Source organism: Asparagus officinalis, chromosome 8 (genome assembly GCF_001876935.1).
Source record: "Asparagus officinalis chromosome 8, Aspof.V1, whole genome shotgun sequence".
Classification (NCBI taxonomy): Eukaryota; Viridiplantae; Streptophyta; class Magnoliopsida; order Asparagales; family Asparagaceae; genus Asparagus; species Asparagus officinalis.
In genome coordinates, this window is record NC_033801.1 from 124,316,405 (window position 1) to 124,330,112 (window position 13,708).

General features: G+C 34.8%; 2 protein-coding genes and 1 long non-coding RNA gene across 3 annotated transcripts in view; all 3 read left to right on the forward strand.

Moving 5' to 3' along the window:
- Positions 1-592, forward strand: part of LOC109822389 (myb-related protein 306-like) — a 1,519-nt gene extending 927 nt beyond the window's left edge. The window contains exon 3 of the mRNA XM_020388582.1: positions 27-592. Coding sequence (XP_020244171.1) covers positions 27-501 — 475 coding nt within the window. The 3' untranslated portion in view covers positions 502-592. The remainder of the gene's footprint in view (positions 1-26) is intronic.
- On the forward strand, positions 12,334-13,153 carry LOC109821860. Its single transcript, XM_020388013.1, has 5 exons — positions 12,334-12,442; positions 12,532-12,591; positions 12,680-12,918; positions 12,993-13,115; positions 13,148-13,153. Exons 1-5 carry the CDS (start codon positions 12,334-12,336, stop codon positions 13,151-13,153), a joined length of 537 nt encoding a protein of 178 aa, XP_020243602.1.
- LOC109822948 lies at positions 13,166-13,500 on the forward strand. Its single transcript, XR_002242319.1, has 3 exons — positions 13,166-13,202; positions 13,284-13,376; positions 13,468-13,500. It is a non-coding gene; the product is annotated as an uncharacterized LOC109822948 (long non-coding RNA).

Consider the following 13,708-nt stretch of genomic DNA (forward strand, 5'->3'; position numbering starts at 1 on the left):
ATTTAACAGATTTTTTTTCTTTGCAGGTGGGCAGCCATAGCATCCTACCTTCCGCAGAGAACAGATAATGATATCAAGAACTACTGGAACACCCACCTCAAGAAGAAGCTCAAAAAGTATGAGACAGAAATTTACAGAGACCATACAACTGAACCAGGAATTCCAGAGACAACCAACATGCAGTCTACACTCTCAAGGTTCACTCACAACTCATCGGTCTATGCCTCGAGCACCGAAAACATATCAAGACTCCTAGAAAAGTGGACAAAAACAACTACCGTAAAGAAAGAATATCAACAACAAAAACAACAAAGCCTCGTGTTCGATAACAGTGTCAACAATTGCAACAACAAAGAAGAGCTTGAGTCGCTGCTCTCGTTCGAAGCGAAACAGAGATCAGAGGATCACCAAGAGCCAATGTCCTTACTGGAGGAATGGCTTCTAGATGAGTCGACAGAACAAGTAGAGGGTCTAATGGAGATATCTGATGGTGTGTTTTAGCTAGCACAGGTTATTTCTGTCAATGCGTAACGCTTACCTTCGTCGCCGTTTTACTGTATTACTGTCTAGTAGCTACTAAAAACTTTCTGAAGTCTCTTGTCAAATGTAGCGAAATTTATGAAACGGTTAATTGTGGATAGACCCTGTAGTATCGCCGTTTCGAAGTTACTGCCCCCTCTGTTTTTCTTGCTGCAGGTCGACCCCCGAGGGGAATTATTTCACTCTTTTACCCTCGAACGAACAAAAATTTTCTTTTTGTTTGATAAATAGACCCCTCGAAGGTAAAAGAATCGAAAAGGTTCACCCGGGAGTCCCTTCAGCAACAAAACCAGAGGGGTAATAGGTTCGAACTAGCGGTGCTGCGGGGTTTCAATGCGCAATTAACCCCTAATAAAAATCCCACATGGGGTGCTAGCTGTTTGGTGACCATTTTCTCCAAACTCAGCAGTTTGAGAATTCAAAGTGAGATGGGAAGAGGATGGTGGGTAGTTTGCATGGCCATTTCCTCTTCACATGTAGAGGAGGAGTAGAGCAAACTCTGGGCTCCTGACCAAAGATCCCGATGACCCACGCGATAAATGAGAGCAGTTAATGCCGCATTGGATCTGGGTTACCCTTTGAGGGCCAGCATAATGAAGTGCAAAACCACCAATTTACAGCTTTTGTGATGGACTCAAAGTTGGTTGCCATGCAATTGAAGACTGAAGAACACATGGGTGGACATTAATTGAGCTTTCAGTTTGCAGTCATGTTTCACGGTGAAGTTTTGTGCGTGGGTGTCATATGTGAGAGATTTTGATGTGGTACTGGCTGATACTGGAGGAATAGTAGCCTGAGAGGGAGAATAGAATTAATAAATAAAACCAATTTCTTCAAGAAAATAATTAATCACCAAGCCTATAATCTCTCTAGGCTTGAGAAAGTATGCCGGTTCTTAGAAATAAGAGGAAGAAGTGGTAAAAACTGCGAGAAAACTATTCATTACGCATTGTTTTTCGAGGGACCTTCATCTAAAAACATTAAAAAAAAACTAAGCTACGTTAATTAATGAAACTGCTAGTTTTGTAGTCTAATTTGGTTGCAAGACATCCATAGAAACATCCACAAGCAGAGATTCTAGGTTAATGATAGAAGTGCTTTGCTACAGAGACCAAAAATATGAGACCAACAGGGAGGACATGTGAGGTGTCCACCTCCTATTGCATAATGATATTGACCATCATTTTTTTCATGATAAAAATGATCGTTTTTTGTACTTTACCTGAAAACTACTTTTCCGGTAGCTATTTCCTTCCTTTTAACTTTCCAAACTTATTATGAACTTCAAATCCGTTTCCTTCCTTTTAATGATGCAAACATTTGATTTTCTTATTTCTAGACGTTTGCTCAAGTTCAAACATCAATGCACGCGCTTGAAGAACAATACTCGGTCATGAAATCTACATAAACAAGTAGCAGTAACATGTAAACTAAAGAGGGAAAATGGGGAATTTTTAAATGCCTGGAAATTTAATTTCTGTGAAGGGTACAAAACACTGTTGTTGTATGCGAGGGGTATGTAGTCAAGGACCTACCTACTTCACATTAAAGACAGCCCAGATTATGATCGCATTGATCAGTCATTGGTGATTCCACTAGCTTGCCATCACGTGGCAAGTTATCAACCTAATATCCAAAGATGACCTATTTGTCTCTCTCATATACACATACAAAAATAGATGTAAGGATTGATTCACTCATATGCACACTAACAGATCGAAAAGGGTAAAAGGGGTTAATTTTTTTAAAAACACCCCTCAACTATGATGCTTGTCTCAGAAATCCCCCTCTCAGCTATTTTATCTTTAGAAGACCCCCTTAACTTTGAGGGCGTTGTAGATAACACCCCTCAACTTTCAAAATATGATTAAACCCTCCGTAACTATGTGTCTCTCACAAAACCCCGTTTATCTTTCTAGTTTTTTTCAAATAACCCCCCTAGTACTATTAATTTGAAATATGCAATGACTAAAATACCCTTGGTTAAAAAACTCATGCATCCGAGTTTAAAAACTCGACTCAATCAAAATATTATACTTCAATTCGATGGATTTTGATGAGGAAGCTAATTTTCAAAAAAAAAAATCAATTGTTTCAAACATTACAAGCATGGATAAGCAGAAAATAAAAGAAGTTTAGTGTTTCGAAAAAGAAAGAAAGAATATTAGATTTGCACATAAACATAGCAATGAAGTTGGATGAAAGTTATTTTTAACCAAAAAATTCAAAAAATGAACGCTATGGTTAAAAGATTTAATGTCTTAGAGATAATATGATCATTTTAAATCATTTGTTCCTGTAGATTTAAATAATATCAATTTAGGGGGTTACGTAGAAAAGTTGAAGGGGGTTAAATAATATTTCGAAAGTTGAGGGGGCTATCTACAACACAGGTGACAGGTGATGTAGGACGCTTAACTAACAATTTCATGAAGGATGCAGACAATCACGAGCTAAATACAGATTTATACGTATTATTGACATCCGCAAAGAAATGATCATATTTTCCAATCCAGAAGGCGGATTCTAACATATTATATATGTAAATCGCCTATCTCGACAGGACGGAGCCAATTAGATTGTCAGATTTTTAAAATCTCATCAGTTACACCCAGTTTTGACTGAAATCTGAAAATAACCAGCCTTACGTTTATTTTTAGTAATAAAGTTGGAGTCTATTTAGATTAGGAAATAAATTCAATTTTAGAGTCAAATTAGATTAGGAAAAAAAAATTCAATTTTGATTCATGATTTGTTTCCTTTATTATAGGGATTTGTTTTAGGATAGAATTTGATACTTTCTATTTTTTTTTGTAATTCTAGTCTTACTAGGAGTTTTATTTGTTTTTCTATTTAAGAAGAGTCATGTAACCCCAAAGAATTATAACTTTCATCAATAAAATTTATCGTTTAATATTTTCTTCATGGATTCGAAGTTCTTCGTGGATTCGGAGATCGTTTTTTGTGGATTCAGAGAACACCCTTGGTGAATTCTGAAGTTATCACTTCCGCGCTGCGTCAACATGGTTTTCTAAAATCAGCCCACAAAATGTGTATGAGTCATAATCATAACAGGGAACGAGTTGATTAGATATAGACTAGTGGTGAGAGGCAACAGTGAACTTGACAACTTATTATGACTTGAGTTGTCAAGACACACCCAATATTTTTTTTTAAGTTTCAAAAAAATATTGATTAATCTATGGCTTCCGATGGAAGTCCTTGATTGCCCCAGGCAACTTGATCTTACAATAAGTTTGGTTTGCACCTTTTTAGAAATATTTGACATAAAAAAATTAAAACGAGCTGGGAGATACCACATGTTAAATTATGGCTCCCACATTTAAGTTTTTGTGCAAGATTTTAATGAATGCTTGGACCACAACCTAAGGGAGGAAATAGTAAAAAGGAGTTGGTCTTGCATGGGATCTAATTGATGGTTATTTTTTCATGGTAAAGCAATCAATACGAAAGGCAAGATTTAGTCACTTGATAGGATGTGCTAGCTGACCTTCATCATTTCAGTTGGACTTATTTTCCAAGTAAAATTGAGCTTTATATATAGATTTACTCCGAGGATTATTTTTTCACGGACAAATTTTCAAAACCGACCTGTTTTGAATCTTAATCTAAAAAAAAAGACCCGTTTCAAACTTAATTTCAAAAACCGACCCAGTTGGCAGAAACTGGGTCGGTTTTTGAAAAAAAATTCCCAAATTTCACGGGAGTTGAAGTACCGTGAAGTTTTTTATGTAACAAAACTTCACGGGGCTTCAACGATCCCGTGAAGTTTGAGAACTTTTTTTTTTCAAAATTCGACTAGTTTCAGCCCAACTGGGTCGGTTTTTGAAAATAAGTTTGAAACAAGTCGGTTTTTGGGATTTTTTTGGCAAAGAAGTCTGTTTTGAAAATTTGTCCATTTTTCTACTGAAGGATCGCAGTTAAGCTTAAATCAAGCAAAATGACGCCAAAATCATTGACAGATGTGAAGTCTTGGAGGAGGAAAATAAAAAAAAAGCCGGTAATAATCCAATTTATAACAAGTCCTTAAGCATATATACGAGTTATATTTTTCCTATAGATCAGCACTTCAAATTAGTAACCTCATCCTTTATAATTTCCTCTGAAGGGAGAGGTTGACGAGCTTTCCTCATGTTCATATTGTGACCGTGACATATCGTCCTGCGCTATTCTCTCAAGTCTCGACCATCCATTAATGAGAAAAGAAGAAAGAAAGCTCTTTCTTTACTGTCATCATTGATAAGAAAATAACACACTCAATCAGCATTGTGCTATAAATTGAATGCAAGGGGTACAAATTTAGACTAAATAAGGCTGTGAAGATGGCGCATTATCAGCCATTAGGAAATCCACGTTGCCTATTGATGCTCGACAGAGTTTGGGATAATCTCAAATGTGGTCCTCTCAATGAAATGTTTAAGTCGATGTATTTAATTCTAGCCGGGCAAAGGTCAGTACTAAGTAGACAAATCCAATTAATCAATATGATTAAATTTCTTTTAGGACACGGTTTTGTGATACGCTAAGGGCATCTCCAACCCATCGCACTAAAATGATGCAAAAGTCACATCTAACAGTAATTCATCTCTAACCAATTGCTTCATTTTTTATACCAAAAAAGAATATTCTAAGTATATTATTTTTATCTACTTTTATATTATTATTTTTTATTTCCTATATTTTTAACTATTTCAACAATTAACCCCACATATCAAATTTTATTTTTTTCACATATTTTTCAAACAAAATGATTTATTATTTAAAAATTAAACTAATAAAACAATAAAATATTATTTTATTAATTAAAATAACTTGATTGCTAAAATATTATATTTTTATTATTGATATTGCCAAAATATTACATTCAAGAACACAACAGGAAATAAAATACAAGGAAATAATTAAACATTAACAACAATGTAAAAATTACAAATTTAGTATGCACTTAACTATCTGAATTAGTGTATTCCTCCCATAAATGATCTATCAATGCATTACGAAGCGCAATATGAGCATCTTTATCCTTGATTTGTCTGTAACGTGCAATAAATTGAGTAAATATTGTAGTTTCATCTGCTACAATATCAACTTCTGGTGTTAGTGCTTCCCACTACAAGAAATCTAATATTTAACGACCAAAATTAGTGAAGGGACCAGTTGACCGTCATTAATGGGTATATAATAACGACGGGTTTTAAACCCTTCGTGGAGTGATTTCAAATAATAGAGAAATAATGTGATATGGGATAATGGATTTCTAATCCCTTCGTTGATTTGATCCTACTACCGTCGTTATTGGGTCTCCTTAAAAATGAAGGGGTCCATTACCTTCATTGATGGGACTCCTAATCATAATTGGACTGAAATTAACCTATTGCTATTAACAAATCCCATAACCAAACCCGAAGCCCCAACTAAAACCCAAAACCCGAATTAATAAACTACAAAATTATCTGGAATTAACCTATTCCTATTAACAAACCGAATTATTGAGATTTAATAACTCCTAATCATTATTTAATCAACCACAGCTATATATAATGAATAAACCCTATTTACAAAAACCGTCGCCTCCTGTTTATCTCGTCGTGGTCCTCCCGCACGTCGTCCGCTCCCCCACGTCGTCGTCGTCTCCATCTCCGGTCTTCGTCCGCTCCTCGTCGTCGTCCGCGCGCTCCTCGTCGTCGTCCGCTCCTCGTCGTCGTCCGCGCGCTCCCCCACGTCGTCGTCGTCTCCATCTCCCGTACGTCTTCAATTCGTCTGCAGTCTTGTCGTCGAGATCTCGTCGTCGTCGAGCAACGCCCACAGCACCGCCCCAGCGCCGTCTCCGCCCCTGAGCCGTTGTGAAGCTGAGCTCAGTGCACTGTGGATCTCTGAATCTCTCATCTCCAATCTCTCAATCGTGTCTAATTTGCTAACTTTTTTGTTTATGGCATCTTTGTTTAGGCATCAGAGAAGAAACTCTCGAACCCAATGGGGGAGATTAAGATCCATTAATTGGTCTTCAGTATTTCAGTTGGAGAGAACGGAGATACAAAATCCTCTGAGGTATCGATCGTCAATCTCTTGTTTAGATTTAGGGCTTATGAATTACTGCAAAAGTTGATTTTGTGTGTGTGCTTATTTAGGGTTAGGGTTTCAATCCTAAATGGCCCTCTGATGACAAGGAAGCAACACATCAAGATCCCTAAACCCTCTCAGATAAAAATTTACTTGACTCCACTTTGGTTGCTTTTCTCTATGACCTAAAAAAATTCAATTTGATTGTCTCACTCTCTTTCTTTGCTTATTTGCTTTCTAGGGGTTGCTGGTGGAGCACTGTGATTGGTGTCGAAGAGTCAGAGAGCTTTTGCAGCAAGTTATGCCACCATTCATGCTATCATCGTCGGCTGCTACTATGGTCTATTACTTCTTACTAGTTTTCTTGTTCAAATGTAAGATAGTTGAGATTTTTTTGTTGTGATAGATCTTGGCATGCAGCGTTCACCAATTTTTTGTGACTTTTGATCAGTAATTTTGAGTGAAGGTCATTTTCGCTTCAAAAGCAAGGTTGGGATAAGCTGAAGCTGAGTATTGGGTTTATGACATTTTAGGAAATAATCCTTAATGACATATTTGTTTAGTTTGGGCTATGTTCGTTACTTATCACACATAACCTTTAATTGATACGATGGAGAACAACTTACAATGAATTGAAAGTCATTAAATGTTTAAAATAATTTAATTTGGATATGTATCACCTTACTCATGCCCAACGATAAGAACCAGAAATGTGTAAGAAACCACTTCTGACGTTCCAAACTCATGCCTTAGTGCTTAGTAGATAATGTAATATAGCTAATATTATGTTTTTATTCCTGAATCTTGTAGAAATTGGAAGATCCTCTCATTAACGAGGCTTGAAAATAGCTTGAAACGAATCTGAATCTGGAGAAGGTGGAGTTTGACATACTTGGTATGAAGGTGAGATATTCTTGTGCAATGTTCTAAAGTTTTTTCCCATCTCAGTGCAAGACATTAATATAAGTATATAGTCTACATACTAACTCTTATGTGTCTCTACGTACAACAAGTTCATATTACCAAGTTTAAGGATTTAACATACTTTTTCTGCTATTTCTAATCATGAAGTTAAGTTTTCATACTTTTGGGGATAATGCACAGTTTCGATTCCATGTTGGAGTTGGATTATAAAAGCTGCCACCAATTTAAATATTATAACATTTGCATTTTCATACTTACCTGTAATTGTGTGAGAGGTTATTCAAATGTCTGATCACTAACAATATTATAGACATGTTTTCTCCAAATGTCTATTGACCATACAAATCCAACGTCTTATGTACTCTTTAGGCAAAATAAATTGAATATACTCATGACTCGAGGCTTTTGGAACAAAACCTCATGCTACTAAAGTCACTTGTGATTCTTCTGATGATTCTATTTAATAAAAACACTCCAAAAAAAAAAAACTATGAAAAATTACCATGAATGATACACTTTGTTTTGAGTTTTGAATTTTAGAACTTAAGATTCTCTCCAAATCCCAAGTATTGTAAGCAAAAGCCAATGAAAAAAAGTTGCCTTTGATCAATGAGGACATGGGACAAATCATCTCTATTTCTTGTTGATTGTGTAAAAAGGATGTTTTTATTACTTAGAAAAATATATATATTTCTATAGTTTTTAGGTGTTGGTTGTTTGTATTTTTTCCAAGAATTATGAAATACCACATCTTTAGAGCATTTGGTTCTGTAAGCTATTTTCATTTGTTGATGTATTGATTTGTATAAGCGATGCCTGAAAGTTTTGCAGTAGCAGAGAACTAACACTAGTGCAATGCACATTTTTTGTTGAAAATCGGAAACTCAATCAACGTGCTTGTGTGAGCAAGTAGGTTCACATAAGACTGTTATGTTGCTATATAGAAAATATTAGGGATAAGTCTCTCCTGTTAATAGATACTCTTATCCTTTACAGCGTAATTGGGTACTAATGATAGCTCTTGGAAGCTGGTTAAGATCAGTAACGTCTTTCACCTTTAAACACAGAATCAGAGTTGATCACTAACTACTCTGACTCAGTTTCAGGTTCGGGCACAAAACTGAAATTGAGACTCATTTCAGGTTTTGCGCAGTTATACATCAGTGATTTATTTAAGTATGGCATCAGGTCAGAATTATGACTTGCAGCCATCAATTGCCCCTCAAGTTTGCTACATGTTTATAATTAGCTGGAATTGTATAATTGTTACGTTAGAATAATTGTTACGTTAAAATGCTTTAACATTGTTGTGAGGATAACTGTCAATTATCTTGGTTTCTCATGGTTGCTCCTGTAATAGATGTTGGACTATAATGTACCTAGAGGTGAGCACCTGTTATTCTAATAAGAAAATTATATGCTATCAAGTTAAGCAATGTATTAGTCTGTATGTCTTAATAATTATGATGGATCATGTTTGAGGATTGTCATAGATTTCCTGTCATTGTTAAACTAATACTAGTGTTTGTCCATCGAGCATTCTAACATAGAGATAATATATTTGCAGGAAAGCCATATTGTATATCAAACGCTATAGCTACAAATTATTGAAAGACAGAAACAACTCAGTAAATATGAGTTTTTGTTTCATGTAAAGTTGGGGCATTGAATTAGTAAACAATTATCTTTCGTTTGTTAACTAGACCTTACTACCTGTTAAATTATAAATAGTTACATTTAATGGTATTTGTACCCACTCACTTTGAGGCTTTTCCATCCATGATATATGCAGTTCCAATCATACTTTATAAACTTTACGTTGATTAATTTTACGTTTTAAAAAGTTACAGTTAAATCTCAAAGTTTTAATTGCACCCGCTGGTAAATCCCAAAGTTTATATTTTAAATACTTAATGGTATTTACAATCAAATTTTAATTGCACCCTCTAGTAAATCCCAAAGTTACAGTCAAAATTTAAAAAGTTAATTACAATCATATATAGGTTAACATCTTTGCTTTTATATGTTGAATGACCCTATATATGAATCATTTGATGCTCAGGCTATTGCATCAACATCATTGGTAGATGATGATATCAATTTGATAAGGAACGATATTGATCCAATTATTGTAAATTCAGTCTTAACTTCAAAAAAGATCGGAAAAAGACTCAAGTAGAGGATTAAAACACTTTCATTAAAGAATAAAACTCAAATGATATTGTGTTATTGAGATGAAAATCACAGTTGGAGAAAGGATAAGAAATCATTTGATGGCACTAGGGAGAGAGGGTATGCAGCGCCGAAGCTGACCGGAGATGACATCCTTAAGCAGGTGGAAGATCTTATAGGGATCACCTTGACCAATCATCCAGAGAAGAAAATTAAAATATCACACGAAAGACGGGGAGATAATTGGAATAAAAAAAGTATTTTTTTTGATTTGCCATATTGGAGAACTCTCTTATTGCGACATAATTTAGATGTCATGCATATTGAGAAGAATATTTGTGATAGTCTGCTGGGAACAATCATGAACATTAAAGGAAAGACAAAGGATAATATCAAAGCCCGTCTCGATTTACAAGCAATGAGTTTAAAACCGGAGTTACATCCAATCCAGAGAGGAGATAAACTTGTGATGCCAGCAGCTTGTTATACTTTATCCCAAGAAGAGCAAAGCAAATTTTGTCGATTTCTAAAGGAGTTAAAAGTTCCAGATGGATTTTCATCCAATATTTCTCAATGTGTAAATCTTAAAGAGCGTAAGATTTTGGGGTTAAAGAGTCATGACTGTCACGTTCTTTTGCAGCGCTTGATTCCTGTATCGATTCGTGGCCTTCTTCATGCAAAAGTGTGTGAAGCAATTATTGAACTTTCCATATTCTTCACTATATTATGTGCCAAGACATTAAGGGTGGATGAACTTAAGCAAATTGATGAGCAGATTCCACTTACGTTATGTAAGCTTGAGAAGATTTTTCCACCTTCAATTTTTGATGTTATGCTGCATTTAGTAGTTCATTTAGCATCTGAAGCCATACTTGGAGGGCCTGTTCGATTTCGATGGATGTACCCAGTGGAGCGTCAGCTTTATACTTATAAGTCATATATCAGAAATAGGGCACGTCCAGAAGGGTCAATTGCTGAAGGATATATAGCAGATGAATGCATGACTTTTTGCTCAAGATATCTAAAAGGCTTCGAGACAAAGTTTAATCGCCTTGAAAGAAATTATGAAGATGACAATAGAGAATGTAATGAAGCACAACTATCTATTTTCAGACATAGTGGGCGGGCATTGGGTGCTGCCACCACCCGCTACCTTGATGAACGTGAGTGGTTGCAAGCTCATATTTATGTTCTAAAGAACTGTGATGAAGTGCAACCACACATTGAGTAAGTCACTAAAGTTTAAGATTCTACTAATAAATTTACTATAGTTAGTCAACGTTAATCATATTTATGATATTTTAATGTAGGGACTACAATGAATTCGTGAGAGAACCCACAAATCACTATGATGATAAAGATTGGGATAAGAACTTTATCGAGTGGTTCCAAGCTCTAGTACGTATATATCTTGCCTTATTTTTTAAATATCTTGATTGGTTCATTTTATTACATGTTCCATGACTTGATCATATTTTGGTTTTGTTTAGGTTTATCAGAGTTATCGAGAAGATGATGACTTACTTTCACTATCTCGTGGTCCAAGTAAGATTGTTAAATGTTTTACTGGATTTGTCATAAATGGACATCGATTTCATACAGAAAGTCGAGATAATTGTTTGTCAACTCAAAGTAGTGGGGTTGCAGTTGTTGGTGATGCTGGTGATGGTGGAGATATAGATTATTATGGTGCTTTGGTTGAAGTTGTCGAATTAGAGTATCCTGGTAGAAGAAAGGTTGTTCTATTTCGTTGTAAATGGTGGGATGTGCACGGCAAAGGAAAAGGGACCGCTTTGAAAGAAGACAAATATGGATTTATCAGTATTAACTGCCGACACTTGCTAAAGACGAATGACCACTTTATACTTGCTGGCCAAGCATCACAAGTTTTTTATGTTGAGGATATTGCCAATGAAGGTTGGCATGTAGTTCTTAAAGCACAACCCCGTGATTCCTATGATATGCCACCAGATACAGATGATTGTGGGATAACAGACGATGGAGTTGAAGCTTATTTGCAAGATGAATCATTTGATGCTCAGGCTATTGCATCAACATCATTGGAAGATGATTATATCAATTTGAGAAGGAGTGATATTGATCCAATTATTGTAAATTCGGTCTCAACTTCAAAAAAGAGGAAAAAGACTCAAGCAGAGAATTAGAACGCTTTAATTAAAGAATAGAACACAAATGATATTGTGTTATTGAGATAAAATTTAAGTTGTATCTTCACTATAACTATTCCTTTTTTAGACATATGATGTTCTTTTCTTCATATTTTGGATGTGGCTTTGACATTGCAGCAAGTGCTTCTACATTAGTGTATTATGTATTTATTGTTATGCTTGTCCTTCGTGATATCTTCTTCTTTTATTCATTTCTCTTTTGATATTTGTTTCATACATAGTGTGTAATACTTAAATTCCTTTTCATAGCAGGAAAATGAAAACTCAAGAAGTCACTTCCAAAAGCAAAAAGGCACAATTTCTAGCACCCAGGTCATTAATTAGGAAGCGACTTCAAGCAATTGCAGAAAATTCATTAAGAAGGGAACAACTCCGTACTTGTCATGACATGAACTTGAATATTCAAAATCCAACACAATATCAAAATATGGATGCAAATTTTAGCGTTGATTCAGAAAACTTTGAAGAGGAGAATTTTGCACAAAATCGCAGGAGAAGTGCAAATACTAACAATGAAGAGAATGATGATTCTGCAGGTTGATGAGACTTAAAATTTATTATTATTTGTTTTTATCTTTCAATTTATTTTTTATGATTGGATTAATAATTGCCCAATTTTTTGCAGAATCAAATAATCATCGAGTGCAAAGTGATGATGTAATACTAAATGAATCTCGACAAGAAGGTATATTCTTTATTAATTACAAGAAGAAATATTTTTATCAATTTCTTTAACTATATCTTGTTTCTAACATATGATATGATGTATGCAGCTGATAATTCTCAAAGGAAGAAAAATCCACCTCGTGGTAGTAATAAGTGTCTAAAGTTGAATAATTTGTCACATGGGGAGAAAAAAATCATTACTTTTTATCAGAATAGAGCTATTGAACCAGAATTTTCACGATATCTTGGAATTATTATTCGAGATAGAAATATTTGCCCAGTAGCTGTTGAGAATTGGGCCAAAATACCACAACAAAATAAAGATCATATGTGGGCATCCATTAAGGTACATTGAAAATTAATTTTTTACAATTGGTTTTTAATTCTTATAAATTAAATTTTGATTCAAATTTGATATAGGATAAATTTGATGCTGAGGACATGGAGCAAAAGAGAGAGTTAGTAATGAGACACTTGCGCGATTTGTGGAATAAGTGGCGTGGTGACATGCACAGGAAATATGTGAAAGAAAATTCATTACAAGTTGCACTTAGAAATAAACCTACAGAAGTGAGTGTTGATGACTGGGATTTGCTAGTTAAGGAACATTATTTTTCTTCAAAATTTCAGGTATTAATCTCCTAATTTTATTAATTTTGTTCCATGTATATTGTTGGATTGTTAAAATTATCTTTTAATCTTGATGTATAGAAAGCAAGCCAACAAAATACACTTAACAGAGGCAAAAGAAAGATGCTCCACCACACGGGCAGCAAATCCTTTAGACAAATTGCGTGGGAATTGGTATACATTCAAAACTAATTTCTTATTTATTTATAACTACTTTGTTTTTTAGTTTGATGTTGTACTCATTTGTATTTAATATTTGAATAAGGGTGGCAAGTCAGGAAATCCACCTGATGTGGCAAAAATGTTTCATGAAACTCGAAAGAAAGCTAATGAAACACTAGAAAATGGGGATCAAGATAAATATGTAAGTAGAATATGTGTTTAAGTTTGATAATGATGCATTATATAGTACTAACATACGAATTTAATTTTTATAGGATGAAATTGTTCAAGTCAAACAAGCAAACCCTTCACTTTCTGACATTGAGATAGTTGAGAAAATCTGG